Here is a 23,830-nt window from a genome sequence, read left to right as displayed (position 1 = left end):
TTATTATTTCCTATTAACAATAAAACTTCTGTTTCAGTTCAATTTCTATACATGCTTCTAATTCAGAGATCATCTCACTTCAAATGCAAGAACTGTCTATTCATGCAGAGAGAAGTTCATCAAACCTGCTGATATTCCAGCAGACATCACTTTAATTGTGACAGATCATCACGAGGATATGGTACAGACATCAAACCTTTTCATCTACTACAGTGGATAAATGAAAAGATCATTTTCAGTAGATTCAAATGTTTTATCTTTGCAATATTTAAAGGTTTTCTTTACCTCCTCTCTTCCCTGTGAGCATTTGGTTATCGGTTACAAAGTCAAGAATGCCTAAAGCTCCCTACATTTTCATTAATCAGAAGAATTCCAACTATGGCCACTCTTTTGATTCACCACTGCTATGAAGCATTCACTAGGAAAAAGAAAAAAAGAAGAAGAAAAAAGGAAGATAATGCAAAATCACAGATATTAAACATATCTTCCCAGTCTACCTACGTAGAGTTTGGCCTGATGCGCTGGTTTCTGTGTAGAAATCATTTCTGCATACAGTTTTGTATGGTGAAAAGCACAGTGTGGTCTGACTTTAGACTACGGCTGCTAGATTTAAGTGTAGGACAGGCACTACTGGAGGAATGCAAATAATAACGGGAGCTACACCTTGCTATTTTACCATTTTCTCCTTCAAGAATCCTACTCCTGTCACATAAATCACTTTCCCTTAAGTCAGGAGAAAAAAAAAAAAAAAAGAAGATAAAAATTATTTTTATGGTGTCTTTGCAGGAATTAACAGTAGTAGAGTCAACAAACATGAAGGAGGATATTTAAGTCAGATACAACAGGGTAAATTTATTCTCTGTAATCAGCAACAAAATCTATTCTGTAATTGAGTTACTGTGAAACTCATCCAAAAAGTCATTAAATTTTTGTGCAACATAAAACAAAAAGTAGATGCTAAGGAGTTCTTCAAAAAACAAGAGAAAAAAAAAAAAAAAAAGAAAGAATGCTATTCTGGATAAAACACTACAAATCATACTGCTGGGAATATGCTTCTCTTAGCAGAGAGGTGGGATTCATCATCAGTGGATCTTTTTTGGCTTTAATGTCTATGGATATATCCTAAATCATGTTCATGTTTCTGCCCTGGAAGGTCCTGCTGAGCAAGAAGAGTTTGTGCACTGTTTCCATTCCCCCCAAAACAGCAGTGTGTAACAATTAAGAGGTTATTAGAACCATTTGCTAACAGACTAATAATGTTTTTCAAATTAATAGGGGTGGAGGGGAGGAGGAAGGCAGGCAGACCTTGTACCAGAAGACCTAAGTCACAATTAAAAGTTATGCAGCAATCTTACATCATTTCCCATTTATGGTGCCTGACATTTATGCTCCCAGTAAGAGCTGAGTCACATCCCTGGAGGTGTTCAAGAAACATGTAGACGAGGTACAAAGGAATGTGGTTCAGTGGGCAACATTGGTGCTAGGTAGTCTGTTGGACAAGATGATCGTAGGGGTCTTTTCCAACCTTAATGATTCTATGATTAATCGCCACTTCCATTAAGCCTTTGGGATAATCATATCAGTGAAAATGAATCTGTAGGATCATCTTCCCCAGAGGAAGCCAGCATTTCTACTACATTACTTTGACCACGTCTCTAAATGAAAGTAGACCTACACATGCACTAACATCATCAAATTATGTCATTCTACAGCATTCTAAATCACCAACATAATTTTAATTGCCAATTTGTTCCAATGCTAAAAATACACTCAGACATATCCAGCTCACTGTTAAGATACGTAGCCTTCAAGTATCACATTTTATTCAGGACGCTTATGTACATATGTGCCCTTGTATAGTGGGAATGTGTTAACTGCAAACAAAAAGAAGGTGCCCGGTGTTGGAAAAAGCTTGAAGCACAACAGACACTCAAAAATATGTTCTTTATCTTTGTTTAGATTGCAACTTTTTCAATACAGCCTATGATTTGTATGTATGCAAGGAGTATGTAGCACCATGGGACTTCCCAGCCCTGGCTATAACTCTGAAGATCTTTCTGAATATAAATTACTATAGAAAAAAAAAAAAAAAAAAAAAAAAAAGAGTAAAAATAATGCTAGTAATTACTTATTCTTCCCTGGGGCAGCTGCTGTCAAGGCCAAGCCAGAGAACAATTTGCATATGGCATGCAAAGACGTAGCGGTACCTACTTGCAAAATGACAGCACTAAATTGGTGGATCTCCACCTTCGGTTATTAGCTGTAAAAAAACAAAAGCAAAAACAAATAACCACTAGCACAAAAAAATAAAAAATTAGTTCGACAAAATTAAGAAAATTAACCCAAAAATGAATTCTTTGGTTGAAGGCTTGGTTTAACCAAACACAGCACAGATACACTGAAGAAAATAAATTCAATGTCCCTAATTGCTTGCAGTTTCAATTTGTGATAATATATCCTGGGGAGGAAGAAGATGAGAAGGGCTAAGATAAAAAGATGAAGAAGAAAGAAAAAATAACAGGAAAAATAGGTAACAGAGGAAGAATTCAGTAACAAAAAGACTAATATTCCCAAAATATGTAAGCACCACCCAAATATTTCACAAGTGTAGGTCACAAATACTATATCAATGGCTGTAGTTTCAAGGCTTTTGTGCTACAATAGGAACATACAGGCATTTCTTTGTTTTCTTTCTTGTCTTTGTCTTCAATCAGGTGAAGTGCTGCGCTGCAGAGACTCACAGGAGCCACCTTTATCCCTATTACTCCCATTTTTCATTTGTTCTGTCCTCCATTCCATGAGCAGAATATCTGACTCTTCCCCTATTACATGTCTCCCCATCCTCTGTGGTGGACAAACACTCCACGTGACAAATAATCAGTCAAAGTACTGGGGATAATGGACATCAACAGTGCCAATAATTTTAGACAATATCATCATTACTGCTGAAAATCAATACTGCAAGCATTTGGGTTTTTTTAACCCAAGTATCTTTATACTTTTTTTTTACCATTTTTTACCATAATCTTTTCATAAAATGGAATCAAACCAGATAAACAGATGTTTCTTCGATCTTTATATTCTCGCACAAATAATGGTAAAATCTTGTTTGAAAATTCAGGGATGAGGATAAAGAGATTAAGTGCATGTTCTATGACACTTTTTGCAGATTTTTATTTAAGGGAGGCAATGTGTTCTTTTCCCCTGATAATTTACTCTTTCATTTTCTTTTCGGTGGCCTTTAGAGCTACACTGTTTGAAGAATCTAATTTAATTCCTGCTAGAATTCAGCTTTATGAAACTGTAAAGCAGTATTCTCATCTCCTGCACTTATCTCAATATGAACTGGAGACTGGAACTTTACAACTCTAAAGAAACGGTAAACTTCATGAAAGCTGAATAAAATAAATCTGACACTTGCATATATCTGAAACTGCAGGGAGGATTGTCATGCCAGTATATCTTCATCCTGAGTGAAACCTGTAGTATCAGAAACTTTCTGAGTTTTCTAGACAAGCATGGGATGCACGTGCATATGAAGAATAAGCAGCTGATTCTATCTTGGCAACACTAACTGCTTAAAAAGGTTACTTAACATTCTACACAGAAGCTAATTTTTAACGCTGCTCCAAGTTGATACGCTTAGCAAAAACTAATAAATACGATACACAGCAAGTACAGTATTTTAAGTAGCATGGAGAGTGGGGGCCAAATCAAAATACTGCACAAATAAAGCTCAATCTGATACTGAGAAAGTCACAAATGATAAGTTTTCTGTAAAGATACGAGCCTCATTGTTACACTGGAGCAATTCCCTGAAATTCCTAAGTAGTTTTCCAACAGTCTTTCCATATAAATTGTAAAAGCAAAAGAAAACTCATCCACGTAAGCTCCTCATTTTCTTTCCTCCTCTTCTGCCTACATAGCTGAGGTGCCTTTGACCATGAACAAAACAGGTGGGGTTTGAAATAGAAGTGACTAGGAAACATAGTCTTCTATCTTGCTTTCATCTTTTATCTTCCATTTAAGCAGACATTACTCTTTCTCCCCCAAGATGTAGGACCAGACAGATGGCCAGCAGGACAACCACCAGTGGGTGAACCCCAGAGCATGCAGTACCTCACTAGTACTGCTCTCTTAAGCTTACAGCATTTCACGGAATCACAGAATACCCTGAGCTGGAAGGGCAACATGACAGCAACGTGAAGTCCAACTCACCCAAAATTCAAACTGTACAACTGAGAGAATTTCCTAAATGGTTTGTAAACTCCTGCAGGCCTGGTGCTGTAACCACTGCCCTGGGGAGCCTGTTACAGTGCCCCATTCGGAAGGATGGCTCTAACATCCAGACCTACACACACTCCTCCACTTTAGCTAATGGATCTTCTTCCATATCAAGGCAGGCTGGGTGTAGCCTGCCTTTAAAGCATAAGCTAAGAAGCCCTGAAAATATAATAGACCTGAAGAAATCTGTCCAGTTCTCAAAAAGGATAGTGACTGCATAAGAACTAATACATGAGTAAAATCTAAGTATCACCTTGAGTCTTGTGTGCCAGTTCAACCTGTGTTTTCAGGTCCTCCTGAAATCTAAAAATAAGCTGGATTTGGTGAAGAATTTAGGGGAATTTGTAATACTTCCTTGGGAAGAGTCAATACATGTTTGATCCAGGAGATATTAGAAGCAATTCAATCAATCCTCAGCCTCATTTAGGAGCATCGTTCAAGTAAAACGCCATTTGGAAAAGCTTTAATCTTATTTTCAAAGCAGCCTATATTGTTGTCTTAATAACAGAGCTATAAAGGAACTTTCTTAGCAGCTTTTGGATAGTTGGGTGTTGTTTAATTCATTACTAAAACTTTTTTCCACTTAAATTCACTGCTGCTCTCCTATAGGTGACACAAAGCATTGTGGACTCAGATCTGCCTTCAGCAGCTTTAGAAAATGAACATGGCTTTGCCTGGCAAAACTGACTCTAGGCTGGTCACAGTCTGTATGTATGCACAAATATCTATGTACTTTGGCAGCTGATGACTGCAGTTCTCCCCTTTTGTGGGTAATCATGTATTATTTCTTTCCCAAGATCTCTTTTAAGGGCCTTTTATTTTATTTTATTTTATTTTTTTCAGAAAGATGTTACATCATAAAATGGAGCCACACTCAAAAACTGAAAGGCCTTGCAGAAAAGAAACCCTGCCAAATTTACTGGAAAGATTCCCACCGTTATCTAAGAGGTCTAGGAGACTTTAGAGCTTTTATCATAAAGTGGTATAGTGTAAACCTAAACACAATCTTAACCATGAGATTGATGGTTAAGATATACAATACTGCATCTCTTTAAGAAGTCCATACAGAGATACTGATTGTATTTTTGAGAATTAGTTCAGAGAATAATTTACAGGGACAAGATATTTGGAGCAAACATTCATGACACGTGCCTGGAACCCTTACCAGGTTGCGTGTTTGTAGATACAGTAGTAAGACAACCACATAATACCTTGCAAACAAACAGAAGTTTCCCAGTGAATTCAATTGGTATTAAAAGCTAGAAACTTTAAACATTTCTAAAGAAACAAAGAGAAATAAATACTCAAGTCTGAAAAGAATTTGCCATATCTCCCATCCCTTCACGTACTTCTAGAAATGCTGTCTCCACAGAATTCCTGAACATATGCTGTATTGACGAAAGAAGGAAAAAAAAATGGAGTTTAACATACTCCAATTACATCTTCTTAATCAGTATCTCGTGACTGGAGTTAACAAGTACTTTTGAAAACATTAAATAGCAGTGATGGATTCATTTTTCCCCCCCTAATGAGGTTTCAGTTGCTGCTTTCAAAAGAGAAGTCCTGCTACAGAAGACAACGAATAAATGAGACAAACTGAAGCATATATACTGAATATAGCGTACTGATACCCATACGGGAGAGTCTCTGATTTCCCTGGGCAGCTGTCAGAGCAATTGTCACTCTCAAAACCAGGGGAAGAAAACAAAAATTATAATAACAAACCCTCCCCCACACCAAACGTTCTATTGCATAGTTTTCCTTTAATCTCTCCTGAAATCCTGCTGTTAGCCAAGCAATCAGCACAGCCTGAGCTGTGTAAATTTAATGGTTTAAACCTGTGACCGAACCTACCTTGGTAAAAAAAAGTAATTCCTGGAGAATACAACTTCCAGTCTGTGATGCCAGCTGTTCCACTATCAAATGGCAACTCCGCCTTCCTTTCTAGCTGTACCATGAACTGACATATCATGATAACATGAGACTTTTGACGGATCAAATTTTCAGTCATTAGACATACACTGTGGATGACTTTGTCTTAATCACCTTGTCGATCTAAACAGACAAGTACATGGCAAGGAAAAGGCTAACTACTGTTAAAGATATTTTGCCACTGGTTTTATGCTTAATTGTTTATAGCAACACCAACAAAGAAGCGAATAAAACACAGAGAAGGAGGTGGGAGCAAAGGAGAAGGCATTTTCTATTTCTGCTTATGATGGGATAAAATCAACTCGGAGATCTCCATAATCACTCTTTGGCAGTTTTGAATTACAGATCCACACAGGAATTTTGCTCTTGGGATCATCTTTGTTTATAATATAATGTTTACATTCCATTTTAGCTTATTACCACTGAGCATGGAGTAGCACAGAATAGCACAGTCTTTTTCTCCAATGGATATCAATTAAACCTTGATGCAGTGTTAACTCCTTAACAGACAGCTTTGACTTAGGAGTGTTGTATGGAAGCAGTATTTTATTCTTTTTTATAAGTAATGCAATTCTGCAAATGAGCTTGCATTACTGGTACATATTTAAGTGATCTCCTTTGGATGTTGAGCCAGAGAAGATCTTTCACAGCAGAACTCCAGAGCACATTGTTATCAGCTCCATCTGCTTTCAAAGAACAAAATCCCAGCTGTCCAGAGCGACAAAGGAAAACATTTTGGCATATTCTGTAATTTTATTCTATTGTCTCTTTCTGCCATCTCCCTCACTGATTCATTTAAATCTCTTCCTCTCATATGATTTAAGTGGTCATTTGGAAATAGGACAAGTAACTGGTGCTGTGGGAATCAGTCATATGACAGTTAACAATGACAGCAAAGTGACTTCTAGTTTAGTTACCAACTAAATCCAGTGAAGTTAGAACACAAACCCCTGCTTAATGCACAGCTAGAGAGACTGCTGAAATCCTGACATGGTGTTCAAATGACTACAGTGGAGAAAAAAACAGAAAATTAGATGAAAATACAGATGTAATGCATCAACAGTCAAGGTATTATGGATTTTTGGAAAGCATGACAATAAGGCAAAGCCTGCAGAGCCCTTCCTTTACATACACAAACTTCTCCCTTCTCACATACACAAAGTACAACTTCCTTCTTCAGCGATGTGTAATCCTGTACAGACATTCTACCAGGAAAAAAAAGGTGTATTCCACTATTGGGTACTAAACTCAAGAGTGAAACCAAGGGGAACAACCAGAATACTGTAAGGCCTTCAAGCCAGACAGAGTCTTTTTGTTCTGATTTCATACAATACAAGCACAGCTCTGTTCTGGTTCATGACTAAGAATCCTCTCCTCTGCCACAATGCGGATAAATAGCTTTAACTGCAGTGCATTTATTTTAAATACTAGCAAGGCCTTCAATATGAGGATCTTAATGCTCTGAGAAAAATCAATGGTCAATGATTCAGATCTTTTAATTTTACAGATGGGTAAAACTGAGTTTAAGCAACTTCCCTGAGGGCAAGAAGAATATTGACAAAGCTGAAGGAGAAGCAGATCTTTAGCCTTTCTGCCTCCAGCTTTACTCACATCATCCTTCCTGAAGTGATACAGCAGCAACAGGAATACTGCAATAGTCATATGTGTATTACTAATAAGCCATTGCTAGAGATGGCTTTTCACAAAGCAGCAAACAATCATCAAGTAATTTGGTTTCAATATTAATCTGCTACCTCAGAGATAAAAATGACAGTTGTGTATGGCAATTTATGTTTGAGTCAGCATATTTAAAAAGACATCACCACCAAGAAGTCAGTATGTACTTCCAGCACCACACATCAGGAAAGTAGGAAATCCCTTCACGACACGAGCACACACCGCTGGTACCGCATATATTAGTGTTTCATGTCTACTCAGAGTTCTAGAGGTCATTACATTGAATCACTGCACATTTCTGTACTGCACTCTCCTTTGTTTCTCATTTCTGATGCCAACAACAAACACAAAGTCATCTGACCTCTGCAACTGAGCCAAAAAGAACATCTGGAAAACAACAAATCATGGACACGGTGTTTACACCTGGCAATTAAACAAATAAATTATTGGCAGCTTCCCTCTCGTCCTGTTTTATTGGTAAAATTAGTTCAACCATAATGAAGACTATTCACACTTTTTACTTAGACCTACCGTGCAGCTTACTGCCATCACTTTATGTATTCAGACAAAGAGACTTCCTAACGCTGTTCCCTAACAGTAAGGTAAAGGAGGAACTGTCAGTATCATAAGGTGGTCTTTTTAGTGAGAACTAAGAACAACTTATCCCAGTTAAAAATAGATGGCTCCTGTCTTAAGTACTGCACACCTTCAACTATGCACAAGGGATTACAAAGACTATGAACTAAGGGTATTATTTTCCTGAAAAATCAAGAAACAGAACATAACAGCAACAAAACTTCTTAATGCACATTTATGCTGTAAATTGTCACAGAATGACAGAAGCACAGAATAGCCTGGGTTGGAAAGGACCTCAAGGTTCATGAAGCTCCAAACCCCCAGCCACAGGCAGGGCCACCAACCTCCCCATTTAATACTAGACCAGGCTGCCCAGGGCCCCATCCAACCTGGCCTTGAACACCTCCAAGGATGGGGCATCCACAACCTCTCTGGGCAGCCTGTGCCAGCACCATCTCATGGTAAAGAAATTCCCCCTGACATCCAAGCTAAATCTTCCCTCCCTCCACTCAAAACCATTTCCCCTTGTCCTGCTGTTATCTACCCTTTCGAAGAGTTGACTCCCCTCCTCACATCTTTACGTGCAAGCATCTGCCCAAAATACTTACATGTATCTGTGCACACATGGACATACACATCTCTATGTGTGGAGATACATACTGAAAAGAGGATTAACTTGAGCAAGGGAGAAGGAAAGCAAAAACAAACAGATAGAGGACAAAAGCCATGTGACAGCGATAGAAGGAAGATGACAGGTAAGGAAAATACACCTGACAGGAAGGAGAAAACAATAGCAGCAGCAACAACAAAAGGAAAGAAGGAACAGACAAAAAATAAATAAATAAATATCAAGAGCCCAACCTTTAAAGACAGCCTGCTGACTGGCATTTCAACCACGGGTTTATTTTTCCTTCAAGAACAATAAATTCTGAACTGGAACAGCAGCTGCTCTGTGATGTACCTTCAGGTAAAGCCCTGGATGCCAAGGGCTGTCCTGCTGCCTGGGTTCAGGCACTCAAGTGAAAGTGCTGTTAAAGGAAATAGCTGTGGCTGCTTTTGACTATTCTAGAAGATGCCAAGAAATTTTATAGTTAAAAAAAAAAAAAAAGTATGGATTTTCCATGCAGCACTGCTTACTGAAACGAAGATTTACTGCACCTAAACGTACCATCAAAAATAGGCAACGTTCTGAGATTCAGTTTACTAATGTGGGTGTATCCTGAAAGTTTGTCTGTGTGTCAGAGAGATGGCTTTGTTTTGTTCCCCTTCCCTCCAACCAGAGCTGGCACGTAGATGAAATATACTGGTATGAAACTCCATAGCTCCATCAGCTTTTTCTTGTAGCAGTCTTGTGTGTATACATGCAGTTATACTCAAGGATCCTCATGGCTATACTTGTGTTTGCTGTGAACAAACAGCAGGGGGAAAAAAAGAGAAATTTTGTACTGAAAAGAAAATCCTGCCCACATGCAAAGTTCTTCCCTACTTTTGCATAATTTTGTACTCCGGCACTGAACAGCAGCTACTACTGCTACCTGAGCACTGAAAAACAAAAACAAAGCACTTCCCAGCGGTATCCTGTTATTGAGATGCAGCAGGTACGTACTCATATGCTTAAGTTTTAGGTATAACAAGGTATAGTCTTCCATTCGGCAGTAATATAGTGACTCAAAGAGAGCCTCGAGAATATGTCTTTACCCTAAATCTGCACATTGCTTCCTTCCACGTGCATTTCTTATAGCAAACATTCAAAAATACTAGAAGTCTCATTTGTAGAAACTAGGCTTTAAACATGTCTGTGCATCTTTTTCGCATTTGAACCACGCTCTGTCAATTCTTTCTCACTCTCTCATAGGGTGAATTCACATACTGTATCCAGGAAAACAAGATCTACTTCAATGCAGGACTGCTGGTAATCACTCCATGATTCCATCAGATATTTCTGTACAGAAGCTAAAAACCACAATCCCAGATATGGATGTCCTCTCATATGTTGCTTAAGGCCAGACCTATCTAGAATGAGTTTAAAAAGCTATTACAACTCTGCTTTACAAGCAGGCCCACAACTGTCTCTCAAGAGACTTCTTGCTTTAACACATATATATCAGTCTTAAAAAAGGTCTTTATATCCCTCCTGCAAAAGTACATTGCAGTGCATTTCCTCACTGGCTTATTTCTTTGTATAGAGCAGCAGAAGATGCTTCTCTTTACACTGTCAATAACTGTAGCTCCAGGGGAATTAAAGAAGAAAATAAGTGAGACTGCCATCCACGAGACAGAGATTCCACAGCACCCACAATGCTTTATTTCTGCTGTAAGAATGCAGAAAAAGCAGAATCCTTGACCTGAGTTTGGGATTCAATTAAAATCTCAAGGAACAACACAGAACGATTTCGATACAACAGCCAAACAAACACGGTAACAACCACCACCACTTTTTCTGTACAATTCTACCAGTCTTTAAACACAAAAGCATCTTTTTATCAATACAGGAGTGGAACAATAATTAAAGTTTTTAAAAAATAAGGGGACGGAGGGGGTAAGAAAGCAGGACAGTGTTGCTAGCTATGTTAGCAACAAAATCCTTTCCTAATTGTAGCATGTCATCCTCAAAGGGCAACAGTTTCCCATACGACATGGCTGGTAATGGAGGGTCAATATTACTCAGTAATACTTCCTAAAGAATGGAAAAAAGAAAGCCATATGATTCTACTTGCCAACTTGCATTTCTTTTATTGTTTTTCCTTTTTCAAAGCTGGCAAATCAAAATTCTGCAGATATTCCGTAACCATCGAAGCATCCTACAGCAAGTGATGCAATCATGAAACACTGCCTCCAGAAATCTCATTGCGTTTCATTTCCAGCCATTGCATTCTATTCTAGATTGGGTATAACAGCTTGAAAAAAGATGTTTAAAATTACCTTTGTATACACACTGATTACTAATACACACTCATGTAACTGGTAGAAATATGAAAGTTTGCCTTCACTCGTAGCAGAAGGCCTACAGGACAGCAAGTAATTGTATCAATTCCAGGGAAAAGAAATTATTCATAGCCAACACAAACAAAAAGCCACCTTCTTCTCACTCTGCTCTGCAGTGTGTATCACAAATTATGCTGCAGCATACATGCAAAATAGTATTCATTTCAGCTATCTGATTACGCAAAAATCTGTCAGAGAAAAACAACTGCAAAGCAGCTGGGCTTCTTCCAGCCACGCAGTGATGATGTCCTGGTACAGCTTCTACCTGGTATTCCTGAATGAGTTTTATTCAGTTAGCAGGCAATATGACACTGAGCAGAAAGGAACCAGCTAAGAAACCAAGACATACTACTGAAATATAAAACACAGCCAGCATCTTTTCGTGAAAACAATGAATCAACCAGTATTTAATATTTCAGCTATTTTGGTGCAGCATTGAGTCAAAATACTGCTCTGTAATTGACACTTCATCGCATGTAATCAGTTAGGAAAGACAAAGAAGAGGTGAGGGGGGGAGAAACAGAATAATAAAGAAGTGGGTACTCTCATATTTGCATTGTGGTTCTCTAATAAGAGAAATAAAAATTGTAAGCAAGAATTCACTTCAAGAATTATTAAATATCAGTTTCATATTCCATAAAATGATATTTAATACCATCTATTGAGCCTATAAAGATTGCAAATTGGAACAGCTGCACTAGCAGAGTGCATTGAACAATTTCAGAGAGCGGGATAGAGAGAGAGAGGAGTCAGGTGGTGGGGCCCTGGGGAGGTTTGACAGTAAGGGAAGTAATTCAAGTCTTTCTTGCATAAATTTTGAAACAGAACACTCCTGGCGTATGGAGGGAGACAGTTTAAGGGAAAGAGGAATGTAATATGTGACAGACAGCTTTAGGAAAGAATTTGGAGAGCAAGTGCAGTTATTCCCACAGCTAATTTCTCCTTATCTGTTTGATGGGTTCTTCCCATTTCTGCCGAATTCAGAAGTATTAAAGAAGAAACAACAATAAACCGAGAACAATTTTCTCCTCCCAACCACAAAGACTTCTCTCCATCCGCTCACTCTGCTATTTTTGGTGAAAAGCCTGAATATATAACCTGAAAAATAAAACCTGCCAGCTGTTGTGAGATAAGGGATAACAGTGAACATTGAGCTTAATGACTGTCTGACTCCCCAAAAGATCTTCAAACCTCCAGTTGTTTGCAAAGCATTTCTTGACAGAGACACAGATGAGCAGGTGGACAAAACAAAACAAAAAAACATACACATATGTACATATGTACATATGTATATGTATATATGTATATATGTAAGAGGGACTGGTGAGGGGAAGGAAACTCAGTTAGAGCTGCCTTGGAGACAGAAGTAAAATCAGGATGGAAGAAGTCAACTTTTCAGGGAGAGAACAAGTAACACCATCCAGATCTTAGCTTGTCACAATAGCAACAACCATGGCCTACCCAATACTTAATGCCATTACTGTTTAAAAAAAGATTGTTGGCTGAATACAACATCACTAATAAACTAAGAATGGAGACGTGCAATTGGGGAGTACATATAAAGCAGTATGACCATGTTTGCAAGAACAGACAGTGTTCCTGGCCCAAATGTCTCGTGATGACTGACTGATTTTCCTGAAATAATCCATATGCTTAATATTGACTACAATGAAGTAGGCAGAGAATGGAGGAATAGTTCTGATTCCTCCCATTTCACTGAATTGCTGCCCTTTTAAAACCTTCTCTCCAGATTTGATTTTTAAAGGATTCCATATCAAGACAGCCTGATGATTTTGATGCTAGGCTCCTATTTTATCTTAATAGCAAAAAGCTAACTTATAATTGGCCTTTTAGTTAATCTTCAAATGGAGATAAGCTGCGCCATGCACACATTCAGTCCAAAACATCCAGTGGTAGTCAAAGACTGTTCGGTATTCCTGCTTTTTAACTACATTTAATTACTACCCAATATTACAGTCGTGGTGCCTATTAAAAACCCTCTGAGCTCAGTGGCTGATCAGCCTCCAGAAAGACTAACAGACATAGCGTGTTTTGTTCTGAAAGTAACTGAGATCCTTACACTTTCTCATATTTAGCGTTAAAAGATGCATTCAGTTGGTAATGATGAACCACTAAACTTCCTTTCTTTACTGTATTCTGAATGGTAGATTTCACATCTAGACACATATCATGTGGCATGAGTTAGGACAGAGACCCAGCAGGTTTGTCTTCCTCTCAAACAGCCTAGACAATGCTGAACAACAGAAAGCAGCACATTTGTTAGCCCACAAAGCAGGTGTGCCAAATCTTTGAGAGATGGAGTACTATTGTTAGTGGGAAGCATTCTGTGCATTACTGTAGTTCTGAAACAATTTTACAAGTTTACACAAGGTCAAGTAGATAAATGATACTCGAGGGTATTCTAATCCATGTTATTTGCCTACGTGTTGCCTCACATGCACCCATATACTTGAGGTGAAGCGCTCTCTGGCTCCAGACTTTAACAAGGCCACAGCTGCAGCATCATTCAAAGGCTTAGCTTTGCCTGCCTGCAGGCTTCCAAGATACTGAGTAGCCTGGATGGTCTGTCAAAGAAATGCCCAGAATGGCACTTCCTTTTGGGAGAAAAACATTAAAAATAAACAAATAGACAGATAAATCTGGATATGTATCTTATAGGTTTGGCCAGCATAAACTATGCATGTGACCAACAGATAACAAATTTTTCCATCATCCCATTAGATGATAAATTGTAGGTTAATCAGTGTTTTCTGGGTTTTCACATGGTTATTTACAGCAAGTTTCTCACTGAAACCTGTTATTCAAACTAGTAGTTCATAACTATGCCATTTACCATGCACTGAAATCATGAATCTCCACACTGCCATAAACGGTAATAAATGTATTTGCTACTTAGCAGCATTCGTGTCCCAAAGCACTGAATATTTCCATACTTTTAAAATAGGAAGTTACAGTGCACTACATGAGTGAGGAACAGATGCAGAAGCACAGCATTTAACCTGAAACGTCCATACAGATAAAGCTGCATGTCTGGCACTTTCAGCATGGTGCATGGGAAAGAGAATAGCCACATTTTGCACAGAGATACTATGGCCGCATGGACCTCAAGCAGAGGTGACGGACATCCCAAATCTGTCAATTCCAACTCATTTTCTGAATCTTCACTCCCAGCTAGAAAAATCTGCACATGGAAATCCAATGTCTGTGTTCCACAGGAAGTCAAATTAACTGATTACAATGATCTTCCTGAAATCTTTTTCTCCGAACTGCCTTCTGTTAGCCTGTTTCCCTTCTTTCCCCAACACTTCAGGCACAGAAACTGGGCTACTGCTTCCATGAAGACAATAAAGTCTCTCATTTTGTTTTGTACATAAGGTCAAAAAACTGAGTAGGAATCCAGCTGGGTATACCTGCCAGGCCTACAAAGGCAAGCAGCATATTGATGGAAATCAGTAAAACATCATCATGGCTTGGAGTCACAGAAGGACTGAGGAGCCTGATAGTTCTGCAACCATAAAATTACTATGCACCTGTTTAAAATGCAAATGATAGCATTTGATGTGCTTTGAGAGAAGGAGCATATCTGAGCTCCCTATAAGCATTACAATTCATAATGAAAATATTATAAACATAGTTCTCTAGGCCCAAATCCAGACAAAGGGAAAGCAACTATAAAGTCCATACCATCCTTTGAAATTATTAGAACAGTTAAATACCAAAGTCTACTCAGCATTTTTAAAACCACCTTATTAGTTTTATAACTTTAATTATGCAAAAAATACGTTTCTGCATTTTGTTCTTCTTTGTTAAATTCCCCGTGCAAAAGCATTCCAGTGGCAATACATACTGCAGCAACACGGCAGATAAATCTTACCAGAATACAGCATTTTTCTTTTATTAATAAGAATGCGAGATCTCTTATGAGATTCAGTTTGACTTCTGCCTGACCCAGGCACAGCACCAACGTGGCATCTATTTCTGACAGTAAGCCAGCCGGTATTTTCCAAAGTGATCCATTTTTATTTCCTTTATTTCTGCCTAATGTATTTCTAAATACCCTCTGCATCTAATTCCATGTAAAGAAATTGTCAAATTACTATTACTACTTGTATAAAGTCTTATTTTAATAACATGTCATGTTCCATTTAAAATAAATAAATAAATAAGAAAAAAAAAAGCAACATAGCAAAGGTATGAAATTTCTAGTCAGGTTTCCTGTATGTAATGAAAACTAACCAGACTTCTGCTTGTTATCATAAAATTCAGTACTTCAGCATTGACTCTACCACAGGACTAAAGATTTTTAGCAGTTGCAGAGTCTTTAGTGATCATTTTGTAGTTCTATGGCTGGGTAAAATATCCTCCAGCTCACTCAAAGACAAATATGACCTCAAGGTGCAACAGAACCTCTTTGAAACAATCTTTCTACTCCTAAGCAATCTGAAGAGTCGGTCTCTATCTGCTAAATCCCTTTAGAGAAGAAAAAACAAAAAAGGGGGAGAGAAAAAGAGAACTGTCACCTTAGAGCATACTCAATTCCATATCAGATAATAATGGCTCAGAAAACAGTTCAGCGGATGCTGAGATTAACCCTAACATTTCTCAGCTTTTCTTTTATGCAGTAAAAGGGTGGGAATTAGGACTTGGAGAAAGTCCCATGCTGTAAGCCAGCTATCTTCTGTTTTCTCTATCTTTTCCGTTACATAGATTCTGCTCATGTCTGAACGTAACTTCTCAATAACTTCATCACTTGTGTTATCGTGGTGCATTTCCAGCAATTCTGCGCACTTCAAAATGTGAGTGACTTCAAAATCAGCTGTGACTGAATAATTCAGGTTAATACATAACAAATTTCAGAGGTACAAAATCCAAATGGAAGTGGGATGTACGAAAGAATCTTCCATAGTGTGGAAATGTGAATTTACATGCGCTAATTGCCTGGGTTACCGAAGGATGAAACTTGAATAGCAACAATTAATTATCACAAAACCAAATTATATAGAACTATTGGTAGGGAGCTGTTAGCACAAATTACCAGGCAAACAGGCAGTATTAGAAAGAAAATTAACAGACAATGAAGAAACACAGTCCCTCACAGCAGTTCATGCTGGTTGAACGATGGCAGACTACCTTTTCAGTGAAAGCATGCTGATTTTCAGTTTTAATATTAAAAGAGTTGGCACTCCATTAAAACATAATTAAGTACACGTTAAAATAACCTTACCTTTTTTTGATCTTCTAGTTTGTGACTTACTGGATTCCTTCCATGTTTGTTCATCTCTGAAGATAAATCCATCACATTCACTCCTTGCCCTCAAAACAAAATTGGTTCAGCAATGCAGCAAACTAATCCAAAAAACAGGGGCTACAAATGGACAGGCAGGGTGTTTTTTCCATCACAATTCATCTCTGGACATCAGTGATTTGTAGAAATGCCTAAGAAATCCATTGAACGAGCTGAGGAAAACTTCACAGTTCACTCTTGGGACTTTCCAAATCACCATAGCGTTTTAAAAAGCCGATGCTTAAGAAGATAAATATTCTTCCACTACTATCCACAGCCGCTATCTGTGACTTTCTTCACAGGTTTCCATTGTATGTAAGGTTACATTCTGATTGTGAACCTGTTGAGGGGAAAAAAAAGAAGAAGTATAAGGCTAATCTGCAACTTGCCATCACTTTTGTTAGATGTCTGCCCTTCTCAGGTATGAGGGCTTTTCGATGTTGTTTGCTTATTTAAAAATAGTAATATTGTTTTGTCATTTAATAATTGATGTAGGCTGAATTTAAGTACAATCCCACTTGATCCCCTCCACATTGCAGATGGTATACAGAATATTCACTGTGAAGAGAGCAAATTCCAACTGTGGAGAAAAGAAACATCCAAAGAAAGAGAAAAGCAAACACTATTTGACTTTAGAAAGTGTTGAGGAAAATTTTACACCACTATAATCTGATGCTTGCTCAGTTCCTTCAGAAAGCAATAAAGCAATATCCTGTATAAAACTGACAGAGTCAGGCGTGGAAAATCTGCAGTCAAAATATTAAGTCCAAGACCACATGAAAAAAAGAAAAGTAGAACAAAAATAAAAATGAACAAAAAAACTCTCCCCCAAATTCTCTTTAAGGCTGTAATCAAGGGGGGGTGGGTAAGGGAGGATGCCACTACAAACAAGATATGGCTGCCATAAAGTTCTCCTAGTAACAGTATGAGAAAGCACAGAAGTACCTTTTCTGTCATTTTCAACAGTAAAATCATAGAGTATTCATGCCTTCAGTGCATTTGAAATCCAATTGTTGAACTCGATTAAATGAGTAGATAAGGTCTACACAGAAATTAACTTGAATGCCATTTCAATTCATTTTAAATGCCATAAAGCTCACAATATGTCCTCACTATTGCATACAGAATAAGAAATGTGTAGACAGGGGATTGAATAATACACAATAGGTCATGTAATCCATATATAATTAAAAGTCATTGAAAAGGTGATTTTCTCTTAACAAGGTAAATAAATCTAAAACTCACTGCAGTCATTGCCAGTATTACTATCAGCTTAAACTGCCTTTTAATTGTACCTAAGTTGTGTGTGTTACTCCACTGTAAGTGATTTATACTTAGGTCAAAAACTGTAAACTTGATGGCTGGACTCTGCTTCCAGACAAGGAAATCCACATTTAGGCACCTATGATTTTTCCCTCCAAGGTGCCTAAGTATGAGGTTAACAACCAAGTCTGATGGCAGTTTCCAGGAGGATCTGAACCAATCTTATGTATTTGCAATGGAATTTGTATAATCATAGGATGGTTTGGGTTGGAAGGGACCTTTAAGATCACCTGGTTCCAATCCCATGCTATAGGCAGGGACACCTCCCTCTAGGACAGGTTGCTCACAGCCCCATCCATCCTGACCTTGAATGCCTCCAGGGAGGGGCATTCATAACCTCAGTGGGAAACCTGTTCCAATGTCTCACCACCCTCATTGTAAGGATATGTAGTCTAAATCCAGCCTCTTCCAGTTTAAAACCTTTCCCCATTTTCCATAATGTCAGTATGCAGGAATACGAAACACAAGGTACCACTGCAGCCACCAATATATGGATTTATAACTGCAACAGTTCTAGTGCTCAGATAAGTCAAAGCCAAGCTGTTAAAAATGAGCAGTTTCTCTGGTTCATTGCATGGTCAGACTTAAATTATATTACTCCCCATGCCTAGCAATTATGCTATACTAGGCAATTAAGCTATTCTGTGGAACTGTATCGTGTTTTCAAGCCAAAGTTGGATAGAATGCAAATAACTTTGTTTGGACTGCCCTCATTACTTTTAGCATGCAAAGCACAGGATGGTAATTCTTCCTTATTCCATTCAGCATATTGTTCAGTGGTCTCCAGCCTTTTCAAAATAAACGGCTGTAATGAAATGCTCTTGGATAGCAAGTTTTGTTGTGTTGTTTTGTTTTGTTTCTTATAAAATATCCAGAATTCTTGAAACCCTACAGACCACAAGCTAGATAGCATAGGTCACATATCATCTACAAATACAGAAGGCAAGAGGAATAAGAGTTTTCTAGTAATGCTATTCCCTTAATAGACATGTAACAGTCTTTCAGTGAGAGCCTCTAATCATTTGCAAATAGTCTTAATAAAATAATCTGGCAGAGTAAGCATGTAGCACTGCAAACATGGGACTAAAGTGAGGGAGTGAGCTATCCGAGTGAGGCACAGGCCCAGACTCATTAAAAAGAACAATAAAGAAAGTATTTTGCAGGAGTGTTTCTGACTGTGGGTTACTGAATTACTCCTCTTAGAAACACGCTATGTGAGGAACTCTGAGCGATTAAGCTTCTGGTTTGGGTACGTCTATTATATGCTTTAATTCAGTTAGGTATAATTCAGATGAAACACACCTGGGAAAACTTGTTTTACTTCACAATAACGTACTCACAATGTGAATATGTTATTCACAGATTACTGGGAAAATCCCTAGATAATTTTCTGAGACATAGCCAGAGCTATTCCTTCTATATTCTTATTATCAACACAGGTACTTCTTGAAAAGTTTAAATCAATTGGGCCTTCCGGTGTATTAAAAATCCCTGACTTGCTGAAGTGAGTTCTGATAGCTACTTAGTAGGTCACACACCGCAAAACTGCTCTGTTGTAGTCATTATTGGCAAGGATGGATACTGAAGCCACCAGAGATTATTCCTTTTCCATGATATTACTATAATCCCTACATGGACATTCTGAAATGTAACCATGCCATCCAATCTGCACTGCAGTGAACTTGAGCCACATCCAGGTATGAGATTGTGGCTATAATTAATGTTTTCTCTATTTTCCTTGTTTGTGTACAGAATAAGCTTACAGAGCTGCACACTGAGCATCATCAAGTGCACTGATCAGGATTTATCTTTAAGAGAATTTGAGAGTTATGCTTTTATTAAAGCATTTCTAGAAATATTGATATAGAAATTATTGTCTGGGTATTCCTATAAAAAAGTCCAAGGACATTTTAGAAGTAAGACATATCCATTTTCTCTGTTAATAACGTGTTATCAAATAGGTTACACACAGCTATTAATGTTGCTGGTGCTCAATGAACATGCTGTGCATTGGTTTGCTTCTGGCTTTTGAGAGTTTTGGTTTGTTTGTTTGTTTCATTTTTCTTGTTCCTTTCCAGTCAGAAAATGAACTGAGGTCTTGATGAGCAGCAAAGCTATTTAGAGAAGCACAGGGATTGTGTTAGGAGTGGGGAGTCTTCAGGTTAGGCAGTAGACATAGATGAACAACCATAATGGAAATCCTAAGTGAAGTTTATGTGAGTATGCCGTTTGCAAGTTGAGGGAGGCTCCAGCAAAGAGATGTGTGTCCACTCATCATACTCAGGATCTGTTGCTTAAATTCAAAAGTCAGAGGCTGGGATAGAGCAGAAATCAAACATTTTATCTGTCAATATCTTTGAAACACGACAGTTGGTAATTCAGGTGCAAAAGCAAATGTCAGATTTGAAATCTCAGTACAGAGCTAGAGGGAACACAAGATGTGAGACAGGCACAGTTTCTGCCCATTAGCGTTGGCAGCAAGAAGGGCTGGGAGCACACAAGTCAGAGTGTTATGATTCTGTGACTCCCACGAGATGAGCACAACCTTAAGTACAAAGTCCTCTGCACCGGTGTCCTCCATCCTGATCTTTATGGCTATGGGTACAAAATGATGCAAAGATCTGTAGAAGTCTGCACTACAGACATGCACCTCAGGTTCACCAGAGATGTAACTTCCATCTTTGACATGCTTCTATGAAACACCTAGGCAACATGGCATCTAAATATGGCCCTATTAATAACAGTAGCTTCACAGCAGTCTCAAAGAACTTACACTTAATAATGAAAGCATTTTTAATGTTCTTGCTGGGCTTTTCCCAAAGGGAGAAAGCATTCAGGAACTCTGTATGGGCCTAAATGCAAGCATAAAGATCAGGCACACAAAGAGTTATCAGGTGACAACGATTATGTTGATTCTTGGAGAATCTGAGAGCAATGCCAAAGAACCCTGCATTTAGCCAGCATTCAAAATGAAAAGCCAGTATCTGTTCTCTGTAAACACGAATGATAAAAGTGCCATGGAAAGGCTTGTCTGCACCAGATAAAAGCCGTCTAGAAAGGCAGCTGGTGAGCCAAAAAAAATCTCTCTAAGCAGCGAGGCCTGCCTACAAATTTATTTTTTTCTGATACAAAATTACCGCTGGTTCCAATAGCAGTAAAACCAGTCCAAATATACTGATTCACAGCAGTACAATAAGCCACACTGTATGCAGCCCTTCCCAATCAGTGCAATCCTGTTCGCTCCGACGAAAAGCAACCACATAAGGACAAGTCCAGAGATGATACTTAAATTCCTTTGTTAAGTGTATGTGAGAATGACACGTTTTTTTCTAGGCAGTGTCATTCTATCCTCTGCATTTCTTCACAAGGCACAACTCTCTTCAACACCAAATGCTACAATGGCGTCATTGCATTAGCAGTAAAATCCAAAATTACAACTGCTTGAGTAGTTCCTGGATCTAAACAATTCAAGTTAAAATACGCAGTTCTCACATCTGTCCATGTTAAATAGATTAAAAAAAAAAAAAAATCAGAATTAGAAGGAGAATATCATAGTTACATTCTTGCAATGCTGTTCTGTAAAGGAAGAAGCTCATTACTTCTACTTCAGATTGACTGCGTGAGTTAATACAGGTTCAGATAGTGATTCAGATAGTAAAGTGAAATAATAAATAAATAGAGAATATCCTTTAGCAATATCTTGAGACAGTACAGGTTCCAATATTCTCAAGAACCTTTGCTATAAATTGTACTTGTCTGAACTGCCTTGTTTTTGAACACAACAGTTTCAGATTCATTCCAGAATGGAGCTGGTTTGTATTTGATAACAGTTTTGTAACAATAGTCAAATTAGTTTATTTTGGATTTCTCAAATCCTTTTTATTTTTCATAGCAAACTCCATCAAGCAGTATTAAAGCTATGCAGACAAGTTAGAGCTGCTGTTATCTATGAACTTTGTTTCAGATTTGGAATCAGTACTAGACAGGAATTTCTTATCTCTACCATCAACCAATTATTTGGCCACTGATCATCAGAGTTAAAGAAACACAAGGCAATAGTTTTGAGATTCTGCTCCAGTTTTTATGATCTCCTACAGATCTCACAGAATCATAGAATTATGTAGGTTGGAAAAGACCTCAAAGTTCATTAAGTCCAACCTCAGCCTAACCATAGTACCCTAACTCTAACAGCCCTCTGCTAAATCATATCCCTGAGCACCACATCCAGACAGTTCTTAAACACATCCAGAGACGGCGACTCAACCACCTCCCTGGGGACCATATTCCAGTAGGCTTTCCCATTTCATGGGAGATGACAACTTTATTATATGTGCAGTACTCTACCAGAACACATGACTGAGCATCAGACCTGAATAAAATTTGGTTATCCTATCAAGCAGTGTCCTGATGCTGAAGTAACCATTTTGTGTGATAAATAAATCATCTACACTTCAGTGTGCATTTTACGGCACTTCTGTAGAGGTGCTGCACTAGCCAAATTCCAACTGGAACAGTGATTTCAACAACTTACGTATACTGGCTATTTTTAGTGAGATATTTCTGCATTTCTGTCCACATTTGTTTTGAATGTTCCTCTATACCATTAAAATAAAAAAACTCACCTCTTTTCAACATTGTCCAACAACAGAATAAGAGGCAACAGGATAAGACGCAATGGGTACAAACTGGAATATGTGTTTTATATGAACATGAGGAAAACCTTCCTTCCTTTGAGAGTGACAGAGCGCTGGCACAAGCCACCCAGCAAGGCAGTAGAGGCTCCTTCTCTGTAGATATTCAAAACTCACCTGGATGCATTCTTGTGTAATCTACTGTAAGGAACCTGCTTTAGCAGGGGATTGGATTAGATGACCTTGAGACATCCCTTCTGACCCCTAAGATTCTGCGATATTTGTATTATTAATAATAACATCACAGTTACCATAAAAGAGCTCCCTTGAAAAAGATACAACCTACCAGCAGTCTAATTGGGATCTAAGAAGAAATGGTAGTGAGTTGGAAATAAAAATGAAGATAGGAAGCATACTCTAGGCTTGGAAATCGAGCAAGAAAATGCAATTTAATCCAAAATTACAAATAATAGCATACGTATATGCATTTCCTCACAGAAAGAGAATGTTTCAGTGAATGAAATAGAAAAATCTGAGATTCATGAGAAAGGCTAATAGAAAACAGAAGGATCTGCAGACCTTTGAAATTTCATTTCTTAGGGAGAGATTACACCTTTCTGTTGCTTTTAGATTTTAACTTGTATGCTGAAAGAAGATGCAGAAGATGTGTGCATGACCAGTGGCCATTCTCCTGGGACTTCCAGTCATCTCTAATTATGTTGCTAAGACACCAGAAATCCAAGGTAAATTACTAAACAATTATTTTTGCCCACTTTACAAAGTTTACAGGAAGAAAAAGGCAGTCTGCTTTGGGAAATACCTAGATAGATAGTAGGTTTATGGAGACTAACACATCTGGTATTTCTTGATACTTCACACTCCTCAAAATTTTGCTGCCATTCCATGAATGGTGATGTTGTCCAACAGGAAGTGTGTTCTCTCTCATTCTTAGGTCACAAGTAAAAGAAAAGGGAGAAGAGACTAAAGATTTTTATATATTCATGTTCTGAGCAATTTATATACTCATACACAGCAATTCCCTACTGAAAGTTCTCCAGTTACATGCAAAGGTTAAGTTTACTTCCCCACCTTACCAAAAATAGAATACACACTCACA

The 23,830-nt window shown here is 38.1% G+C and overlaps 1 protein-coding gene across 1 annotated transcript in view; it reads right to left on the bottom strand.

Moving 5' to 3' along the window:
• Nucleotides 1-23,830, bottom strand: part of NAV3 (neuron navigator 3) — a 516,270-nt gene that overhangs the window by 371,501 nt on the left and 120,939 nt on the right. Inside the window, exon 2 of the mRNA XM_072326950.1 lies at nt 16,700-17,099. Within this exon, the coding sequence (XP_072183051.1) occupies nt 16,700-16,771 (72 nt within the window). The 5' untranslated portion in view covers nt 16,772-17,099. The remainder of the gene's footprint in view (nt 1-16,699; nt 17,100-23,830) is intronic.

This window comes from Excalfactoria chinensis, chromosome 1 (genome assembly GCF_039878825.1).
Source record: "Excalfactoria chinensis isolate bCotChi1 chromosome 1, bCotChi1.hap2, whole genome shotgun sequence".
NCBI classification, from domain to species: domain Eukaryota; kingdom Metazoa; phylum Chordata; class Aves; order Galliformes; family Phasianidae; genus Excalfactoria; species Excalfactoria chinensis.
This window is presented reverse-complemented; position numbering and strand designations above follow the sequence as displayed.